Here is an 18345-nt window from a genome sequence, read left to right as displayed (position 1 = left end):
TTGAGATTCATCTACATTGATATGTATATAAGTAGTTCTTTTTTTTTTCTGAGTACTACTCCTTTTTATGAATATACCATAATAATTTGTATATTCATTCACTTGCTGATGGACACCCGTACATCTTTGAGCTGTTATGAATAAAGCTGCTATGACCATTTTTGTGTTTCTTTTTGTGGATATGTTTTAATTTCTCTTAGATAAATACCTAGAAATGGAATTATTGGGTCTTTGGATAGATGTATGTATAACTGCAAAATACCTTTCCAGATTATTTGTACCATTTTACAATCCCACAAGAAATATACAGGAGTTGCTCCATCTTCCTTTTTTTTTTTTTTTTTTTTTGGCTGTGGTAGGTCTTCATTGCTGAACGGGGGCTAATCTTCATTGCAGTGCGCGGTCTTCTCATTGCGGTGGCTTCTCTTGTTGCAGAGCATGGGCTCTAGGCACGTGGGCTTCAATAGTTGTGGTACACAGGCTCAGTAGTTGTGGCTCACGGGCTATAGAGTGCAGGCTCAGTAGTTGTGGTGAATGGGCTTAGTTGCTCAGCGGCATGTGGGACCTTCCCGGACCAGGGCTTGAACCCGTGTCCCCTACATTGGCAGGTGGATTCTTAACCACTGCCACCAGGGAAGCCCCGCATTCTTGATAATGCCTGCCGTTGGCAATCTTTTTAATAACTTTTTTTTGTCATTTGTATATCTTCTTCTGTGTAATATTTGGTCAAGTTCTTTGCGCATTTTAAAATTGAGTTGTCTTTTTTAAAAAAAATCAAGTAGTAGGAGCTTTTTTTTTTAATATATTCTGGATACAAGCTCTTTGAAAGATACAACTATTTTCTTTAAGCCTATAACATATATTTGTCTGTTGTTGAGCAGACATTTTTAATTTTGATGAAGTCTTATCTATCAGTTTTTCCTTTTGTAGTAAATACTTTCCATGTCTTCTCTAAGAAATCTTTGCCTGCCCCAAGGTTGCAAATGTCTTTGTCTTGTTTCTGAACTTAGGATAAAGGAATTCAGTATTTCATTGTTAAATGAGATGTTAAGTATAGTTTTTTATAGATGCCTTTTACTGGTTTGAGGAAATTTCCTTCTCATTCCAGTTTGCTAGACATTTTTAAACATAAATGGGTGTTGAATTTTGTTCAAAACATTTTCTAAATTATTAAAACAATTATGTAAGTTTTTCCTTTAATCTGTCAATTTGGCCAGTTACAGTGCTTGATTTTAAAATGTTAAAACAAACTGAATTCCTCTGGTTAAACTTCACTTGGTTATGGTATATTATCCTTTTTATATACTGTTGAATTCAATTTTCTAATACTCTATTGAGAATTTTCGTGACTAGTCTCATGCAACATATTTTTTTGTAATTTTCTGTTCCTTTGAAGTTCTTTAGTGTTATGATGGACTTATAGTATGAGTTTTGAAAGTCTTCCCTCATTCTCTGTTTTCAAAAAATTTTTGTGTATTATTTCTTCTTTAAATGTTTCATAAAATTTACCAGTGAAACCATCTGGAATGGAGTTTTCTTTACAGAAAGTTTTAAAATTGCAAATTTAATTTCTTTGACAAATATAGGGTTATTCTATTCCTACCTGTATCAGTTTTGGTAATTTGTGAGGAATTTACCCGTTTTGTCTATGTTGTTGAAATTATATGCATAAAGTTGTTTATAATATCCTCTCTTTAAATTCTTTTGATATCTGTAGGATTTATAGTGGTATCTCCTATTTCATTCTTGATATTGGTCATTTTTGACTTTTCTCTCTTTTTTATTAGTCTGGTTGGGGCTTTTTAATTATAGTAATCCTTTCAAAAATATCTTCTTGTTTCAATGATTTTCTCAATGTTTTGGTCTTTTTTAAAAAAAACTTCAGTTATTTTCATTTTTACTTTTACGTTTTTCTTCGTTGAATTTAATCTACTCTTCTTTTTGTAGCTTCTTAAGATGGAAGTTTGGATCATTGATTTTACATCTTTTTTTGTGTCTAAAATAGGCATTTAATACTATAAATTTTCCTGCCTCTTACAAATATTGATATCTTGTGTTTTTATTATTACTCAGTTCCAAATAATTTTTAATTTTCCTTGTGGGTTTTTCTTTGATGTTTAGGTTAGTTAAAAGTATACTGTTTAGTTTCCAAGTTTTTAGTAATTTTTTATTCATCTCTTCTTACTGAATTCTAATTTAACATCGGCATGGTGGTCAGAGAACATATTCTATATGATTTCTACCCTTTGAAATTTATTAAGAATTGTTTTATGGCCCAGCATATGATGAATGTTCCACATTCAAGAAGATGGGGTATTCTATTATTTAGTGCAGTATTCTTTAGATGTTAATTATGTCAAATTGATTGATAGTGTTTTACAAATCTTTCATTTTTATTGAGTTTTTGCTGACTTGTTCTATCAACTAATGAGAGTATTGTTAGAATCTTTAATTATGATTATGGATTTGTCTCTATTTTCTCTAGGCTTATTAATTTTACTGTATATATTTGAGAGCTTTATTATCAGATACATTCATACTTAAATTGTTCTATCTAGTCTAGACCCCTACCTGCACACACTTTAGAAAAAGCTAATTTAAAAAGCAAGATAATCTGAACATAAGTTCACTGCTTGATAAAACAAACTTCAACACTGTATTGTTTGGAAGAAAACACAATCCAGTCATTCATGCTGTAAATTTTATGATGTACAGCCTCCAATAAAAATAATTACTAGTCACGTAAAGAAGCAGGAAAATGTGAGCCATAACTGAGAAAAATCAGTTAATAGAAACAGATGAAAAGATGACTGAGATGGTGCAAAAGCAGACAAGGACTTTTTTTTTTAATAGATCTTTATTGGAGTATAATTGCTTCACAATATTGTGTTAGTTTCTGTTATACGACAAAGTGAATCAGACATATGCATACATCTGTCCCCACATCCCATCCCTCTTGAGCCTCCCTATGCCACCCCTCTAGGTCATCACAAAGCACTGAGCTGTTCTCCCTGTGCTATACTGCTGCTTCCCACTAGCTAACTATTTTACATTCGGTAGTGTATATATGTTGATGCTACTCTCACATCACCCCAGCTTCCCCCTCCTACCCCATGTCCTCAAGTTCATTCTCTATGTCTACGTCTTTATTCCTGCCCTGCAGCTAGGTTCATCAGTACCATTTTTTGTTTTAGATGCCATATATATGCATTAGCATATGGTATTTGTTTTTCTCTTTCTGGCTTACTTCACTCTGTCTGACAGATTCTAGGTCCATCCACCTCACTACAAATAACTCAATTTCCTTTCTTTTTATGGCTGAATAATATTCCATTGTATATATGTGTTACATCTTCTTTATCCATTTATCTGTCGATGGACATTTAGGTTGGTTCCATGTCCTGGCTATTGTAAATAGTGTTGCAATAAACATTGTGGTACATGTCTTTTTGAATTATGGTTTTCTCAGGGTATATGCCCAGTAGTGGGATTGCTGGGTCATATGATAGTTCTATTTTTAGTTTTTAAAGGAACCTCCATACTGTTTTCCATAGTGGTTTTATCAATTTACATTGCCACCGACAGTGCAGGAGGGTTCCCTTTTCACCACACCCTTTCCAGCATTTATTGTTTCTAGATTTTTTGATAATGGCCATTCTCACTGGCATGAGGTGATACATCATTGTAGTGCTTTTTCTGGTTGTTTTTTTAAATTTTTATTTATTTATTTTTGGCTGCGTTGGGTCTTTGTTGTTGTGCACGGGCTCTCTCTGGTCATGGCAAGTGGGGGCTACTCTTCGTTGCAGTGCGTGGGCTTCTCATTGCGGTGGCCTCTCTTGTTGCGGAGCACGGGCTCTAGGCACGCGGTCCTCAGCAGTTGTGGCATGCAGGCCCAGCAGTTGTGGCTCGTGGGTTCTGCAGTGCAGGCTCAGTAGCTGTGGTGCATGGACTTAGTTGCTCTGTGGCATGTGGGGTCTTCCCAGAACAGGGCTTGAACCCGTATCCCCTGCATTGGCAGGCAGACTCCCAACCACTGCAGCAGCAGGGAAGTCCCCTCATTGTACTTTTGATTTGCATTTCTCTAATAACTAGTGATGTTGAGCATCTTCTCATGTGCCTTTTGGCCATGTGTATGTCTTCCTTGGTGAAATGTATATTTAGGTCTGCTGTCCATTTTTTAACTGGGTTGTTTGTTTTTTTGATATTGAGCTCCATGAGCTGTTTGTATATTTTGGACAAAGGATTAATCCTTTGTCTGTTGTTTAATTTGCAAATATTTTCTCCCATTTTGAGGGTTGTCTTTTTGTCTAGTTTATGGTTTCCTTTGCTGTGCAAAGGCTTTTAAGTTTAATTAAGTCCCATTTGTTTTTATTTCCATTACTCTACAAGGTAGGTCAAAAAAGATCTTGCTGTGATTTATGTCAGAGTGTTTTTCCTATGTTTTCCTCTAAGAGTTTTATAGTGTCCGGTCTTACATTTAGGTCTTTAATCCATTTGGAGTTTATTTTTGTGTATGGTATTAAGTAGTGTTCTAATTTCATTCCTTTACATGTAGCTGTCCAGTTTTCCAAGCACCACTTATTGAAGAGGCTGTCTTTTCTCCATTGTATGTTCTTGCCTCCATTGTCATAAATTAGGTGACCATATGTGCGTTGGTTTATCTCTGGGCATTCTATTCTGTACCATTGATATATATTTCTGTTTTTGTGCCAGTACCATACTGTCTTGATTACTGTAGCTTTGTGATATACTTTGAAGTCAGGGTGCCTGATCCCTCCAGCTCTGCTTTTCTTTCTCAAGATTGCTTTGGCTATTCGGAGTCTTTTGTGTTTTCATATGAATTGTAAAATTTTTTGTTCAAATTCTGTGAAGAATGCCATTGGAAGTTAAATAGGGATTGCATTGAATCTGTAGATTGCTTTGGGTAGTATAGTCATTTTCACAATGTTGATTCTTCCAGTCCAAGAACATGGTATGTTCCTCCATCTGTTTATGTCATCTTTGATTTCTTTCATCAGTGTTTTATAGTTTTCTGAGTACAAGTCTTTTGCCTCCTTATGCAGGTTTATTCCTAGGTATTTTATTCTTTTTGTTGCAGTGGTAAATGGGAGTGTTTCCTTAATTTCTCTTTCTGATTTTTGTTGTTGGTGTATAGGAATGCCAGAGATTTCTGTGCATTAATTTTGTATCCTGCTACTTAACCAAATTCATTGATTAGTTCTAGTAGTTTTCTGGTGGCATCTTTAGGATTTTTTATGTATGGTATCATGTCATCAGCACACAGAGAAAGTTTTATATCTTCTTTTCCAATTTATATTCCTTTTATTTCTTTTTCTTCTCTGATTGCTGTGGCTAGGACTTTGAAAACTATGTTGAATAAGAATGGCGGGAATGGGCATCCTTGTCTTGTTCCTTATCTTAGTGGAAATGCTTTCAGTTTTTCACCATTGAGTATGATGCTTGCTGTGGTTTGTCATATATGGCCTTTATTATGGTGAGGTAGGTCCCCTCTATGCCCATTTTCTGGAGAGTTTTTATCCTAAATGGGTGTTGAATTTTGTCAAAAGCTTTTTCTGCATCTATTGAGATGATCATATGGTTTTTATTCCTTAATTTATTAATGTAGTGTATCACATTGATTGATTTGCATATACTGAAGAATCCTTGCATCCCTGGGATAAATCCCACTTGATCATGGTGTATGATCCTTTTAATGTGCTGTTGGATTCTGTTTGCTAGTATTTTGTTGAGGATTTTTGCATCTACATTCATCAGTGATATTGGTCTATAATTTTCTTTATTTTGTGATATATTTTTCTGGTTTTGGTGTCAGGGTGATGGTGGCTTTGTAGAATGAATTTGGGAGTGTTTCTCCCTCTGCTTTTTTTTGGAAGAGTTTGAGAAGGATTGCTGTTAGCTCTTCTCTTGATGTGTGATAGAATTCTTCTGTAAAGCCATCTGGTCCTGGACTTTTTTTTGTCAAAGATTTTTAATTACGGTTTCAATTTCATTACGTGTGATCAATATGTTTATATTTTCTAATTCTTCCTGGTTCAGTCTTGGAAAATTGTACCTTTCCAAGAATTTGTTCATTTCTGCATGGTTGTCCATTTTATTGGCATATAGTTGTCTGTCGTAGTCTCTTATAATCCTTTGTATGCCTGCAGTGTCACTTGTGATTTCTACTTTTTCATTTCTAATTTTATTGATTTGTGTCCTCTCCCTTTTTTTCTTGAGTAGTCTGGCTAAGGGTTTATTAATTTTGTTTATCTTCTCAAAGAACCAGCTTTTAGTTTTATTGATCTTTGCTATTGTTTTCTTCATTTCTATTTCATTTATTTCTGCTCTGATCTTTATGATCTCTTTCCTTCTGCTAACTTTAGGATTTGTTTGTTCTTTCTCTAGTTGCTTTAGGTGTAAGGTTAGATTGTTTATTTGTGGTTTTTCTTGTTTCTTGAGGTAGGATTGTATTGCTATAAACTTAGAACCGTTTTTGCTGCATCCCATAGGTTTTGGGTCATTTCATATCGTTATCATGTGTTTCTAGGTATTTTTTAATTTCATCTTTGAGGTCTTCAGCAATCTCTTGGTTATTTAGTAATGTATTCTTTAGCCTCCATGTATTTGTGTTTTTTACAGTTTTTTCCTGTAATTTATTTCCAATCTCATAGTGTTGTGGTCAGAAAAGATGCTTGATATGATTTCAATTTTCTTAAATTTACCAAGGCTTGATTTGTGACCCAAGATGTGATCTATCCTGGAGAATGTTCCATGAACCCTTGAGAAGAAAGTGTATTCTGCTGTTTTTAGATGGAATGTCCTATAAATATCAATTAAGTCCATCTTGTTTAATGTATCATTTAAAGCTGTGTTTCCTTATTTATTTTCATTTTGGATGATCTGTCCATTGGTGTAAGTGGGGTGTTAAAGTCCCTTACTATTATTGTGTTACTGTTGATTTCTCCTTTCATGGTTGTTAGCATTTGCCTTGTGTATTGAAGTGCTCCTATGTTGGGTGCATAAACATTTATAACTGTTATATCTTCTTCTTGGATTGATCCTTTGATCATTATGTAGTGTCCCTCCTTATCTCTTGTAACATTCATTATTTTAAAGTCTATTTTATCTGATACGAATATTGCTACTCTAGCTTTCTTTTGATTTCCATTTGCATGGAATATCTTTTTCCATCCCTTCACTTTCAGTGTGTATGTGTCCATAGGTCTGAAGTGGGTCTCTTGTAGACAGCATATAGATGGGTCTTGTTTTTATATGCATTCAGCCAGTCTGTGTCTTTTGTTTGGGCATTTAATCCATTTACATTCAAGGTTATTATTGATATGTGTGTTCCTATTACAGTTTTCTTAATTGTTTTGGGTTTGTTTTTGTGCGTCTTTTTCTTTTCTTGTGTTTCCCGCCTAGAGAAGTTTCTTCAGCATTTGTTGTAAAACTGTTTTGGTGGTCCTGAATTCTCTTAGCTTTCAATTGTCTGAAAATCTTTTAATTTCTCTGTCGTATCTGAATGAGATCCTTGCTGGATAGAGTAATCTTGGTTGTAGGTTTTTCTCTTTTATCACTTTAAGTATATCCTGCCACTCCCTTCTGACCTTCAGAGTTTCTGCTGAAAAATCAGCTGATAATCTTATTGGGATTCCTTTGTATGTTATTTTTTGTTTTTCCCTTGCTGCTTTTAATATTTTTTGTGTGTGTTTAATTTTTGTTAGTTTGATTAATATGTGTCTTGGTGTGTTTCTCCTAGGGTTTATCATGTATGGGACTCTCTGCACTCCTGGACTTGGGTGACTGTTTCCTTTCCCATGTTAGGGAAGTTTTCCACTATAATGTCTTCAAATATTTTCTCAGTCCCTTTCTTTTTCTCTTCTTCTTCTGGGACCCATATAGTTCAAATGTTGGTGTGTTTAGTGTTGTCCCAGTGGTCTCTGAGATTGTCTTCAATTCTTTTCATTCTCTTTTCGTTATTCTGCTCCTCCGCAGTTATTTCCACCATTTTGTCTTCCAGCTCACTTATTCGTTCTTCTGCCTCTGTTATTCTGTTATTGATTCCCTCTAGTGTATTTTTCATTTCAGTTACTGTGTTGTTCATCTCTGTTTTTTTGTTCTTTAGTTCTTCTAGATCTTTGTTAAACATTTCTTGTATTTTCTCAATCTGTGCCTCCATTTTTTTCCCGAGATTCTGGATCATTTTTACTATCATTACTCTGAATTCTTTTTCAGGTAGAGTGCCTATTTCCTCTTCAAGTTTTTGGTCTTGTAGGTTTTTACCTTGCTGCTTCATCTGTGACATAATTTTCTGCCATCTCATTTTTTTTTTTTTTAATGAGTAGGATTGTGTTCCTGTCTTACTGGTTGTTTGGCCTGAGGCTTCCAACTCTGGAGTTTGTAGGCTGTTGGGTAGAATTGGGTCTTGGTGCTGAGATGAGGACCTCTGTGAGACCTCACTCCAATGAATATTCCCTGGGGTCTGAGGTTCTCTGTTAGTCCAGTGGTTCAGACTCGGAGCTCCCGCTGCAGAGCCGGCCAAACCCCCAGCTAGTGAACGAAGATCCGGTTCACTTGGGGGTTCTTCCCATCTCCTTGGGTGTCAGGGTTCCCCACCAGTGGCCAGCAGGTGCCCTAATTGTAGGGAGACACTAACTCAGGACAAGGAATTTTAAAAAGCTATTGTACCCAGAATAGCCAACACAATATTGAAGGAGAAGAACAAAGTTGGAGGACGGAAATTACCTGACTTCAAGAATTACCATAAAGGTACAGTAGTTAAGACAGTGTGGTATTGGTGAAAGAATAGGCACACAGATCAATGAAACAGAACAGAAAGCCCAGAATAGATACACATAAGTATAGCCAACTGATCTTTGACCAAAGAGGAAAGGCAATACAATGGAAAGAAAAGATAGTCTTTCCAACAAATGGTACTGGAACAACTGAATATTTATGGGAAAAATAAAGAATGTAGATACAGACCTTACACTTTTCAGAAAAATTAACTCAAAATGGATCACAAACCTCAATGTAAGATGCAGAACTCTAAAACTCATAGAAGACAACACAGTAGAAAATCTAGAGGATATTGGGTATGATGATGACTTTTTAGATTTAACATCAAAGGCATGATCTATTGAAAGAAATAATTGATAAGCCAGACTTCATTACAATTAAAAAGTTATACCATATTGATACTGTATGACCCAGAAATTTCACTCCTGGATGTATAGCCAAAAAAACCAAAAACACTAATTCTAAAAGGTACATGTACCCCAATGTTCATAGCAGCATTATTTACAATTGCCAAGATATGGAACCAACCTAAGTGTCCATCAACAGATAAACGGATAAAGAAAATATGGTGTATATATACAATAGAATACTGCTCAGCCAAAAATAAAAATGAAAATTTGCCATTTGCAGCAAAATGGATGGATTTGGAGGGCATTATGCTAAGTGAAATAAGTCAGACAGAGAAAGACATGTACTGTGTATCACTTATATGTGGAATCTAAAAATACAAAAAACTAGTGAATATAACAAAAGAAGAAGCAAACTTACAGATATAGAGAACAAACTGGTGGCTACCAGTGAGGAGAGGGAACGTAGGAGGGGCCGTGTAGAGGATTAAGAGATACAAACTATTAGGTATAGAATAAGCTACAAGAATATATTGTACAATTCGAATATAGCCAATTTTTATAATTACTGTAAATGGAGTATAATCTTTAAAAATTATGAATCACTATATTGTACATATTTAACTTATATAATATTGTACAGCAACTATACTTCAATAAAAAATAATTTAAAAAAACACAAAAAAACTTATTCCCTATGAAAGACATTGTCAATAGAATGAGAAGTCAAGTCACAGACTGGAGAAAATATTTGCAAAAGACATATCTGGTAAAGGACTCATCCAATATATAAAAATATCTCTTAAAACTCAACAATAAGGAAACAAACAACATAATTTTTAAAAATGGGCAAAAGACTTAACAGATACCTCACCAAAGAGATATACAGAGGGCAAATAAGCATGTAAGAAGATACTCAACACTATATATTAAGGAACTTCCAATTAAAACATCAATGAGATACCACCACAAAACTATTGAATAGCTAAAATCCAAAACATTGATACTACCAAATGCTAGCAAAGATGTGGAGCAACAAGTATTCTCATTCAGTGTTGGTGGGAATGCACAATAGTTCATCCACTTTGGAAGATAGTTTGGCAGTTTCTTACAAAACTAAATATGCTGTAACCATATGGTCCATAACTGCACTCCTTGGTATTTACCCAAAGGAGTTGAATAATTATATCCACACAGAAATCTGCATGCAGATGTTTATAGCAGCTTTATTCATAATAGCCCAAACTTGAAGGCAAACAAGATGTTCTTCAGTAGGTGAATGGATGAATAAATTGCAGTATATCCAGACAATAGAATATTATTCAGCACTAAAAAGAAATTAGTTATCGAGCCGTGAACAGACATGGAGAAAACCTAAATGTGTATTACTAAGTGAAAAAAGCCAATCTGAAAAGGCTACATGCTCTGATTACAACTGTATGACATTCTGGAAAGGGAAAAAGTATGGAGACAGTAAAAAAAATCCGGCGTTTCCAGGGATTAGAGGGTTGGGAGAAATGAATAAGCAGAGCACATAAGATTTTTAGAGTGATGAAACTATTCTGCATGATACATAATGGTGGGTACATGTCATTGTACACTCATCCAAACCCACAGAATGTACAACACCAAGAGTGAATCCTAATGTAAACTATGGACTTTGGGGGATAATGATTTGTCAGTATGGGTTCACTGATTGTAACAAATGTACTAGTGGTGCAGGATGTTGATCTGGAAGAGGCTGTGCATATATCTGTGTGAGGATTTGGGAACTCTGCACTCTGAGTTCAATTTTGCTGTGAACCTAAAACTACTCTACAAAAATAAAGTTTATTAAAGAAAAAGCTATAAAAATATGCTTAAGGATTTAAAATAAATAAGAATACAATAAGGAAAGTAATGAAAGCTACATATAGGACCAAATAGAACTTCTAGAGCTGAAATACATAATACATGAAATGAAAAATTTGCTGTTTGGGTTTAACAGAATACTAAAAACTGAAGAAGATCAGTGAACTCAAAGACAAGCAAGAGGAACATTCCAAACTGGAGTACAAAGATAAACAAGGCCAAAAAAAAAAAAAAAAAAAAAAAGAGCCTCAGTGACCTGTGTCACAAGATCATGTGATTTAATATGCATGTAATTGGAATTGTAGTACTAGAATAAAGAGGAGGGAAAGCAGAAAAATATTTGAAGAAAGAGTAGCTAGAAATTTTCCATACTTGAAAAAAATCTTTAAACCAACAATTATAAGAAGCTCAATGAAACCCAAGCAAGAGAAACACAATGAAAACCACATTGAGGCACATTATAAGTAATATATCAAAAAAAGAATGTTAAAAAGTTGCCAGAAAAAACACGTTACATTTAGGGAAGAAAGCTAATAATGCCCTTATTTCTTAACAGAAGCCAGAAGACAGTGCAATAACATTTTTACTGTGCTAAAAAATTCTATATGTAGAGAAAATATCCTTCAAAAATCAAGGTGAAATAAAAACATGTTCAGACAAACAAAAACTGAGAGAATTCATTGCTAGCAGACCAGCACTGTAAAAAATATTAAAGGAAATTCTTCAGACTGATGGAAAATAATAATAGAAACCAGAATCTAAACAAAGAAATGGAGAATGCTAGAATTTGAAAATGTGAGTAAAAGTAAGAGACATTTCTCACCATTTTAAATTTCTTTAAAGATAATTAATTGACAATATAATTCTATATTTTATATGGCAAAGCAAAGGACCTAGAATAACTAAATCAACTTTGAAACAGAAGAATAAAGTTGAAGGACTTACCCCACCAGATTACAAGTGACTATAAAGCTACAGTAATCAAGGCAGTGTGGTATTTGTCTAAGGATAGACATATAGATGATTGAAACAAGGTAGTGAGTCCAGAAATAAACACAGACCTATATGGTCAATTGATTTTTAACAAACATGCCAAGGTGATTCAATAGAGGAAGGCTGATCTTTTAAAATTGGTGCTGAAACAATTGGATATCCATATGGGCAGAAAAATGAAGATCAACTGTCACCTCATATCATATGTATAAATTAACTCAGAATGGGCCATAGATTTAAATGTAAAAATTAAAACTATAAAGTTTTAGAAGAAGATATAAGAAAAATTATTTGTGATCTTAGCGTAAGAAAAGATACTTAATACACAAAAAATCCCAAGGCATAAAGGAAAAAAATATGACTTTTGCAATAGTTAAAACACCTGCTCTTTGAATAACACTGTTAGGAAAAAAATGCAAGGCAACAGACTAGAAAAATATGTTTACAATACATACATCTGACTAAAGACTTAAGTTTTGAATATGTAATGGACATTTATTTACAGCCTAATAAAAAGAAGATAAACAGACTAATGAAAAAATAGACAAAAGATTGTAAAGCAATTATACTCTAATAAAGATGTTAAAAAAATTAGACAAAAGGTTTGAACAGGAACTTCACCCAACAAATAGACACCTGAAAATGTACTAAACATAGTCATCAAGGAAATGCAAGTTAAAATCAATACACTAGCCGGAATGGCTGAAATTAAAAACACTGACAAAACCAAGTGTTAGCAAAAACATGGAGCAGCTTGGGTTTTTCATATATTGCTGTGTGAGTATAAAATTGTACAACCCAGATGTCTGCTAGGAAGTTCCTTAAAATGTTAAACACAGATCCATCCAATGACCCAATAATCCTTTTCCTGGATATTTACCCAAGAGAAAAAAATATGTCCACAAAAAAGACTTATATAAGAATGCTCATTACAGCTTTATTCATAATAACCCCAAACTGGAAAAAGCCCAGGTATCCATCAGTAGGTCAATGCTTAAACAAATGCTGGAGCACTACTCAGCAATAAAACTGAGTGCACTACTTGTATACATAATAACCTTGATGGATTTCAAAAACATTGTTAAGTGAAAGAATTCAGACACAAAAGAATGCATACCAATGGGCCCATTTTCATGATATGCTATAACCAACAAAACTACTCCAAGGTTTTAGAAATTAAACCAGTGCCTGCCTATGGTAGATTAGGTTTGACTGGAAAGTAGCATGAGGAAACTTTTTCGGTTGATGGATATATTCTGCATCTTGATTGGATTGTTGGTTACATCAGTGTGTATATTTATCAAAACTCATCAAACTGTACAGCTAAAATCTATGCATGTCAATGATTGTAATTTTCTTCACAATTAAAAAATGCTGTGGTATTTATATTATCTGGGATTCATTTAAAGAGTGATATACCACTGTTATTTTTTAACAGCTTTATTGAAGTATAAGTGACAATAAACTGCCAATGCTTAAGGCATACAATTCAAAAGCTTTGATATATCACCACAATCAATGAATATATACAATTATATATAATGATATATATGTATATCTCAAATGTTTTTTTCATGTCTTTTATAATCCTTCCTTCTTGTTCCTCTTTGCCCCTCTCTTATCCTTAAGAAGCCACTGATTTGCTTTATATCCTTAGATAGATTAGTAGTTTGCATTTTCTAGAATTTTATATAAATGTACATTATGTACTCTTTTTTATCTAGCTTCTCTTCCTCAGCAAAATTATTAAAATCAAAATTATTATTTCAGATTCACTCATGTGGTTGCATGTATCAGTTGTTCACTCTTTTTTATTACTGACTAGTATTCCATTGTATGAATATCCTATACTATGTTTATCCTTTCACCTGTTGATTTATATTTGTTTCTAGTCTGGGGCCATTGCAAATAAAGTTGGTAAAAATATTGGTATACAAGTCTTTGTATGGGCATTTGCATTCATTTTTCTTGGGTCAGTACCTAGGAGTGGAATGGGTGGATCACATGTGAGATACAAATTTAACTTTCTTCTTTTCTCTATGCTTTCTAAGCAGTGCTTTAGCTGAAACTCATAAGATTTGATATGTTGTATTTTCAGTTCATTAAAATATATTTTAAAATTTCTCTTGAGACTTCGTTGACCCATGTGTTTTTATAAATGTGTTAATATACAAATATTTTGGAATTTTCTAGCTATCTTTCTCTTATTTCTAATTTAATTCCATTGTGGTCTAAAGTCATTTTATGGTCCATAATATGGTCCATCTTAAAGAATGTGCTATGGTACTTGAGAAGAACATATATTCTGGTGTTTTTGAATAGAATGTTCTATAAATGTTGGTTAGGTCAAGTTGGTTGATAGTGATGTTCAGGTCATCTGATTTTCTGCCTACTTGTTCTACCAGTTATTGAGAGAGGAGTGTTGAAATCTCCAATTATAATTGTGTATTTATGTCTCCTTTCAGAGCTATTGGTTTTGGTTGTTTATTTGTTTCATGTATTTTGAAGTTGTTAGGTACATACATATTTTGGTTTGTTATAATTCTTGGAGAATCAATTGCTGAGTTTGCTAATTTATGCAGGCAGAGATCTGAGGAATATAGGTGGAAATGGGTATTAAGGGTATAGGATAATGATGGAAGGAATATAAAGTCAGATCAGGTCAAAGTTAATATGGTTCCGCTGAGCAGAGATTCTGGGTACAGTGTTGTAGTTTAAGGATTAGAGATGGCTTTAAGAATTTTTTATTTGGTTGGCTGATAATGGACCAAAATGTGGCCTTTACTAAGTGGAGCTGAAGTATCAGAACTGTCTTGGTATACTATAAAGAAAGGTATCCAAAGGCGTAGGGACGTTCTAACGTTAGAGCGGACTTATCATGATGACCTGCCTGGTCACTCCAGGAGGGTCCAGATAACATACCTTTCACCACAATTGTGAGAAATAAACTTGTGAGGGAGAGCCCCAACATCCTTGAAGAGCTCTGTGATCACTCTTCTGTAGGTCAGAATTTATAGTGAGAGCTGCTGCCTCTGAACTGGGGCCTTAAATACAATAAGAGTAATTGGATCCTGAAGGTGAGGGGGCTAAAGGGCAACATTTAATTGCCAGAGGAAATGTAGGTGTGTTTACATAATGGGGACAAGGCAGTAATGAGAATAGTCTGACTTGCAGAGACCCAGGGCACTAGCTAGTTGATTATGATGTCCTTAGAAGAGAAATTGGTAGGTGGTGTATTAGTTTGCTAGGACTGCCATAACAAAATACCACAAACTGAGTGGCTTAAACAATAGAAATTTACTTCCTCACAGTTCTGGGGGCAGGAAGTCCAAGATCCAGGTGCCAGCAACATTGGTTTCCTCTGAGGCCTCTCTCCTTGGCTTGCAGATGGCCACCCTCTTGCTGCCTCTTTACACGGTCTTTTCTCTGTGTGTGTGCATCCCTTGTCTCTCTTGATGTGTCTAAATTTCCTCTTCTTATAAGGATACCAATCATATTGGATTGGGACCCACACTAATAGCCTAATTTTACCTTAATCACCTCTTTAAAGCCCTTGTCTCAAAATACTGTTACATTCTGAGGTACTACATTCTTAGGGCTTCAATATATGAATTTTGGGGGGAAATGATTCAGCCCATAATAGACAGACTTCTTGTAAATTCTTAATCTGTGTAAGCAGTAGAGTTATAGGTCAAGTGTTTCTAACTTGAAACACTAAAAAACAAAGTCACATCCCCTTAACCTATTCCTATTCTTGAGCCAGTTTATAGAACCAGAACTTCTTGAATAAAGGGGAGACTGGGTCCCTTTGAGAATGTATCATGCTACACGGCCAAGAATGTATACTGTTAGTGTTTATCCCAGCTTTCCCCATAGGGATCTATAGCCTTTTACTAGGGTGACTGTGCATTGCGGATAAGGAAATAATCAGAAATTTCAGCGTTTACTGAACAGTGGCTCTGAGTTCACACTAGCTCTGGGAGACCCAAAACATCACTGGGGTCTACAAGTCAGAGTAAGGACTTGTAAAAGTCAGGTGATCTACAGAATTTTAGATCAGTTTCATCTCACAGTGGGTCCGCTGAATCATCCTGTGGTTATTTCCCCTGTTCCAGAATGTATACTTGAAATAGAAATATTCAGAAACTGGCAGAATCCCCACATGTGATTCTTGACCTGTGGAGTGAGGGCTAATATGGGAGGAAAAGGCGAAGTGGAAGCCACTAGAGCTGCCTATACCTATGAAAATAGTACATCATAGCAATACCACCTTTCTGGAGGGATTTCAGAGATTAATGCTACCACCAAGGACTTGAAATATGCAGGAATTTTTGACTCTCACCATTCAACTCATCTGTTTAGCTTACATAGAAAACACACGGATCCTAGAGAAAAACAGTGGATTGTTGTAAACTTAACCACGTGGTGACTCCAATTGCAGCTGTTGTTTCAGATAGGGTTTCACTGCCTGAGCAAATTAACATATCTCGTGGTACCTGGTGTGTAACTATTGATATGACAAATGTGCTTTTTTCCCTCAATACCTGTTGGTAAAACCACCAGAAGCTATTTGCTTTCAGCTGGTCAGGTTAGCAGTACACCTTCACGGTTCTGCTTCATGTCATAATTTAGTCTGCAGGGAGCTTTCCCTTCAGCAGAACATCACACTGGTCCATTACATTGATGGTATTGTGCTGATTGGACCTAGTGAACAGGAAGTAGACTTAGCTGGTAAGACATTTGCATGTCAGAGGGTGAGAAATAAATCTGACAAAATTTCAGGGGCCTTCCACCTCGGTGAAATTTCAAAGGGTCCAGTGGCAATGGAATATGTCAAGATATATACCTTCTAAGGTGAAGGATACATTGTTGCATCTGGTTCCCCTTCAACCAAAAAAAAAAAAAAGAGACACAATGCCTAGTGGACGTCTTTGCATTTTAGAGGCAACATATTCCTCATTTGGATGAGTCCTCTGGTCCATTTACTGAGTGGTCTGAAAAACCAATAGCTTTGAGTGGGGCCTAGAATGACAGAAGATTCTGTAACAGGCTCAGGCAGCTATTCAGGGTACCCAGTCCCTTGGGCCATATGACCCAGCAGATCCAATGATGGCTGAAGTGTCAGTGGTAGATAGAGATGCCCTTTGGAGACTTTGGTAGATTCCTGTAGGTATAGAGCACAATGATCTTCTTTTTAATTTGACTTAATTTTAGAACCAGAACCTGAAGAACCTGAAGACTTTTTAGTAGGTGAAAAACTTGAAGAGGTAAAAGAAGAGGCTAAGAAGGAAGAGGAAGAAGAAACAGAAGTAGGTTCAGAACAATCAACAATACCAGCCAATTTGGAACGACTTTGGTCCTTTTCCTGTGACTTAACCAAAGGCCTTAATGTGAGCAGCCTTGCCTGGAATAAAAAAAATCCAGTAAGTTATCAAACATTTTAGTAATTCTGTCTCTAGCATTTAAGGGCACTTGTCAAGTACTAATAAAAACTTTTTTTTCTCAGCTATTAGGCAAGGGCTTTAAATGGACATAACCCCTAGTTTTAAAATTCCTCTAAAAACAAGTTTATGTTTTTAAAAGGGGAAAATGAAAACAGTTACAAAATGATGGTTTTCTCCTTTAATATGAAAATGTCACCATTTTTATTTTAGGAGATGTACTTGGGACATGGCATTCTCTGAATCCACATGAGATATTAAGTGAACAAGAAGATAGTATATATTTATTTAGTTTAACATGGTACCAAACTCATGTGCCCAAATTTGTATTCTCTTTAAAGTAATCATATTTGGAAGTATATACTTAATCCAGTGACCCTGAACATGTGCAAAATAATTTTGAGATTCCTTAAAATGCTATAACTACTAATAGCAGCAAATACTTAAAACAGCACCTACTATGTACCAGACACTATTGTAAATGTTTTACTTGTATTATCACAACTCTACTATTTTCCTCATTATGTTGATGAGGAAACTGAAGCACAGAAAGGATAAATAACTTGCCCAAAGTTATATAACCAGTAAGTGAAACAGAATTCAAACCCAGACATCTGGCTCCAGAGTTCTTGCTTTTAACTACTGCACGGCTAAGAATCATCCTGAGGAGAATTAGATGAATCATCAAGTGGGAGAATGGTATGTTTGTTTGTCAAAAAGAGATGATTATAGAGTAATGAGACTTATTTTTTCCTGTGGTTTATAAACTCATTCTGAAGACATGATTCTCCACTAGTAATTTCAAAATCTTTTGTGTAATGGCAGTATCTTTGGAATAAATATTTGGTGTATTTTTAAAATGGTCAAAACTAATTTGTTTAAATTGTCTTGTATTATCCATGTTTTAAGAATTA

The 18345-nt window shown here is 34.9% G+C and overlaps 1 protein-coding gene across 1 annotated transcript in view; it reads left to right on the top strand.

Annotated features, from left to right (window-relative positions):
* The window catches only part of DNAI4 (dynein axonemal intermediate chain 4), a 125470-nt gene that overhangs the window by 80417 nt on the left and 26708 nt on the right, over positions 1-18345 (top strand). Inside the window, 1 exon segment of the mRNA XM_067726508.1 lies at positions 17205-17413. Coding sequence (XP_067582609.1) covers positions 17205-17413 — 209 coding nt within the window.

This window comes from Pseudorca crassidens, chromosome 2 (genome assembly GCF_039906515.1).
Source record: "Pseudorca crassidens isolate mPseCra1 chromosome 2, mPseCra1.hap1, whole genome shotgun sequence".
Classification (NCBI taxonomy): domain Eukaryota; kingdom Metazoa; phylum Chordata; class Mammalia; order Artiodactyla; family Delphinidae; genus Pseudorca; species Pseudorca crassidens.
The sequence above is the reverse complement of the archived record's forward strand: the minus strand, read 5'-3'. Positions and strand labels throughout refer to the sequence as shown.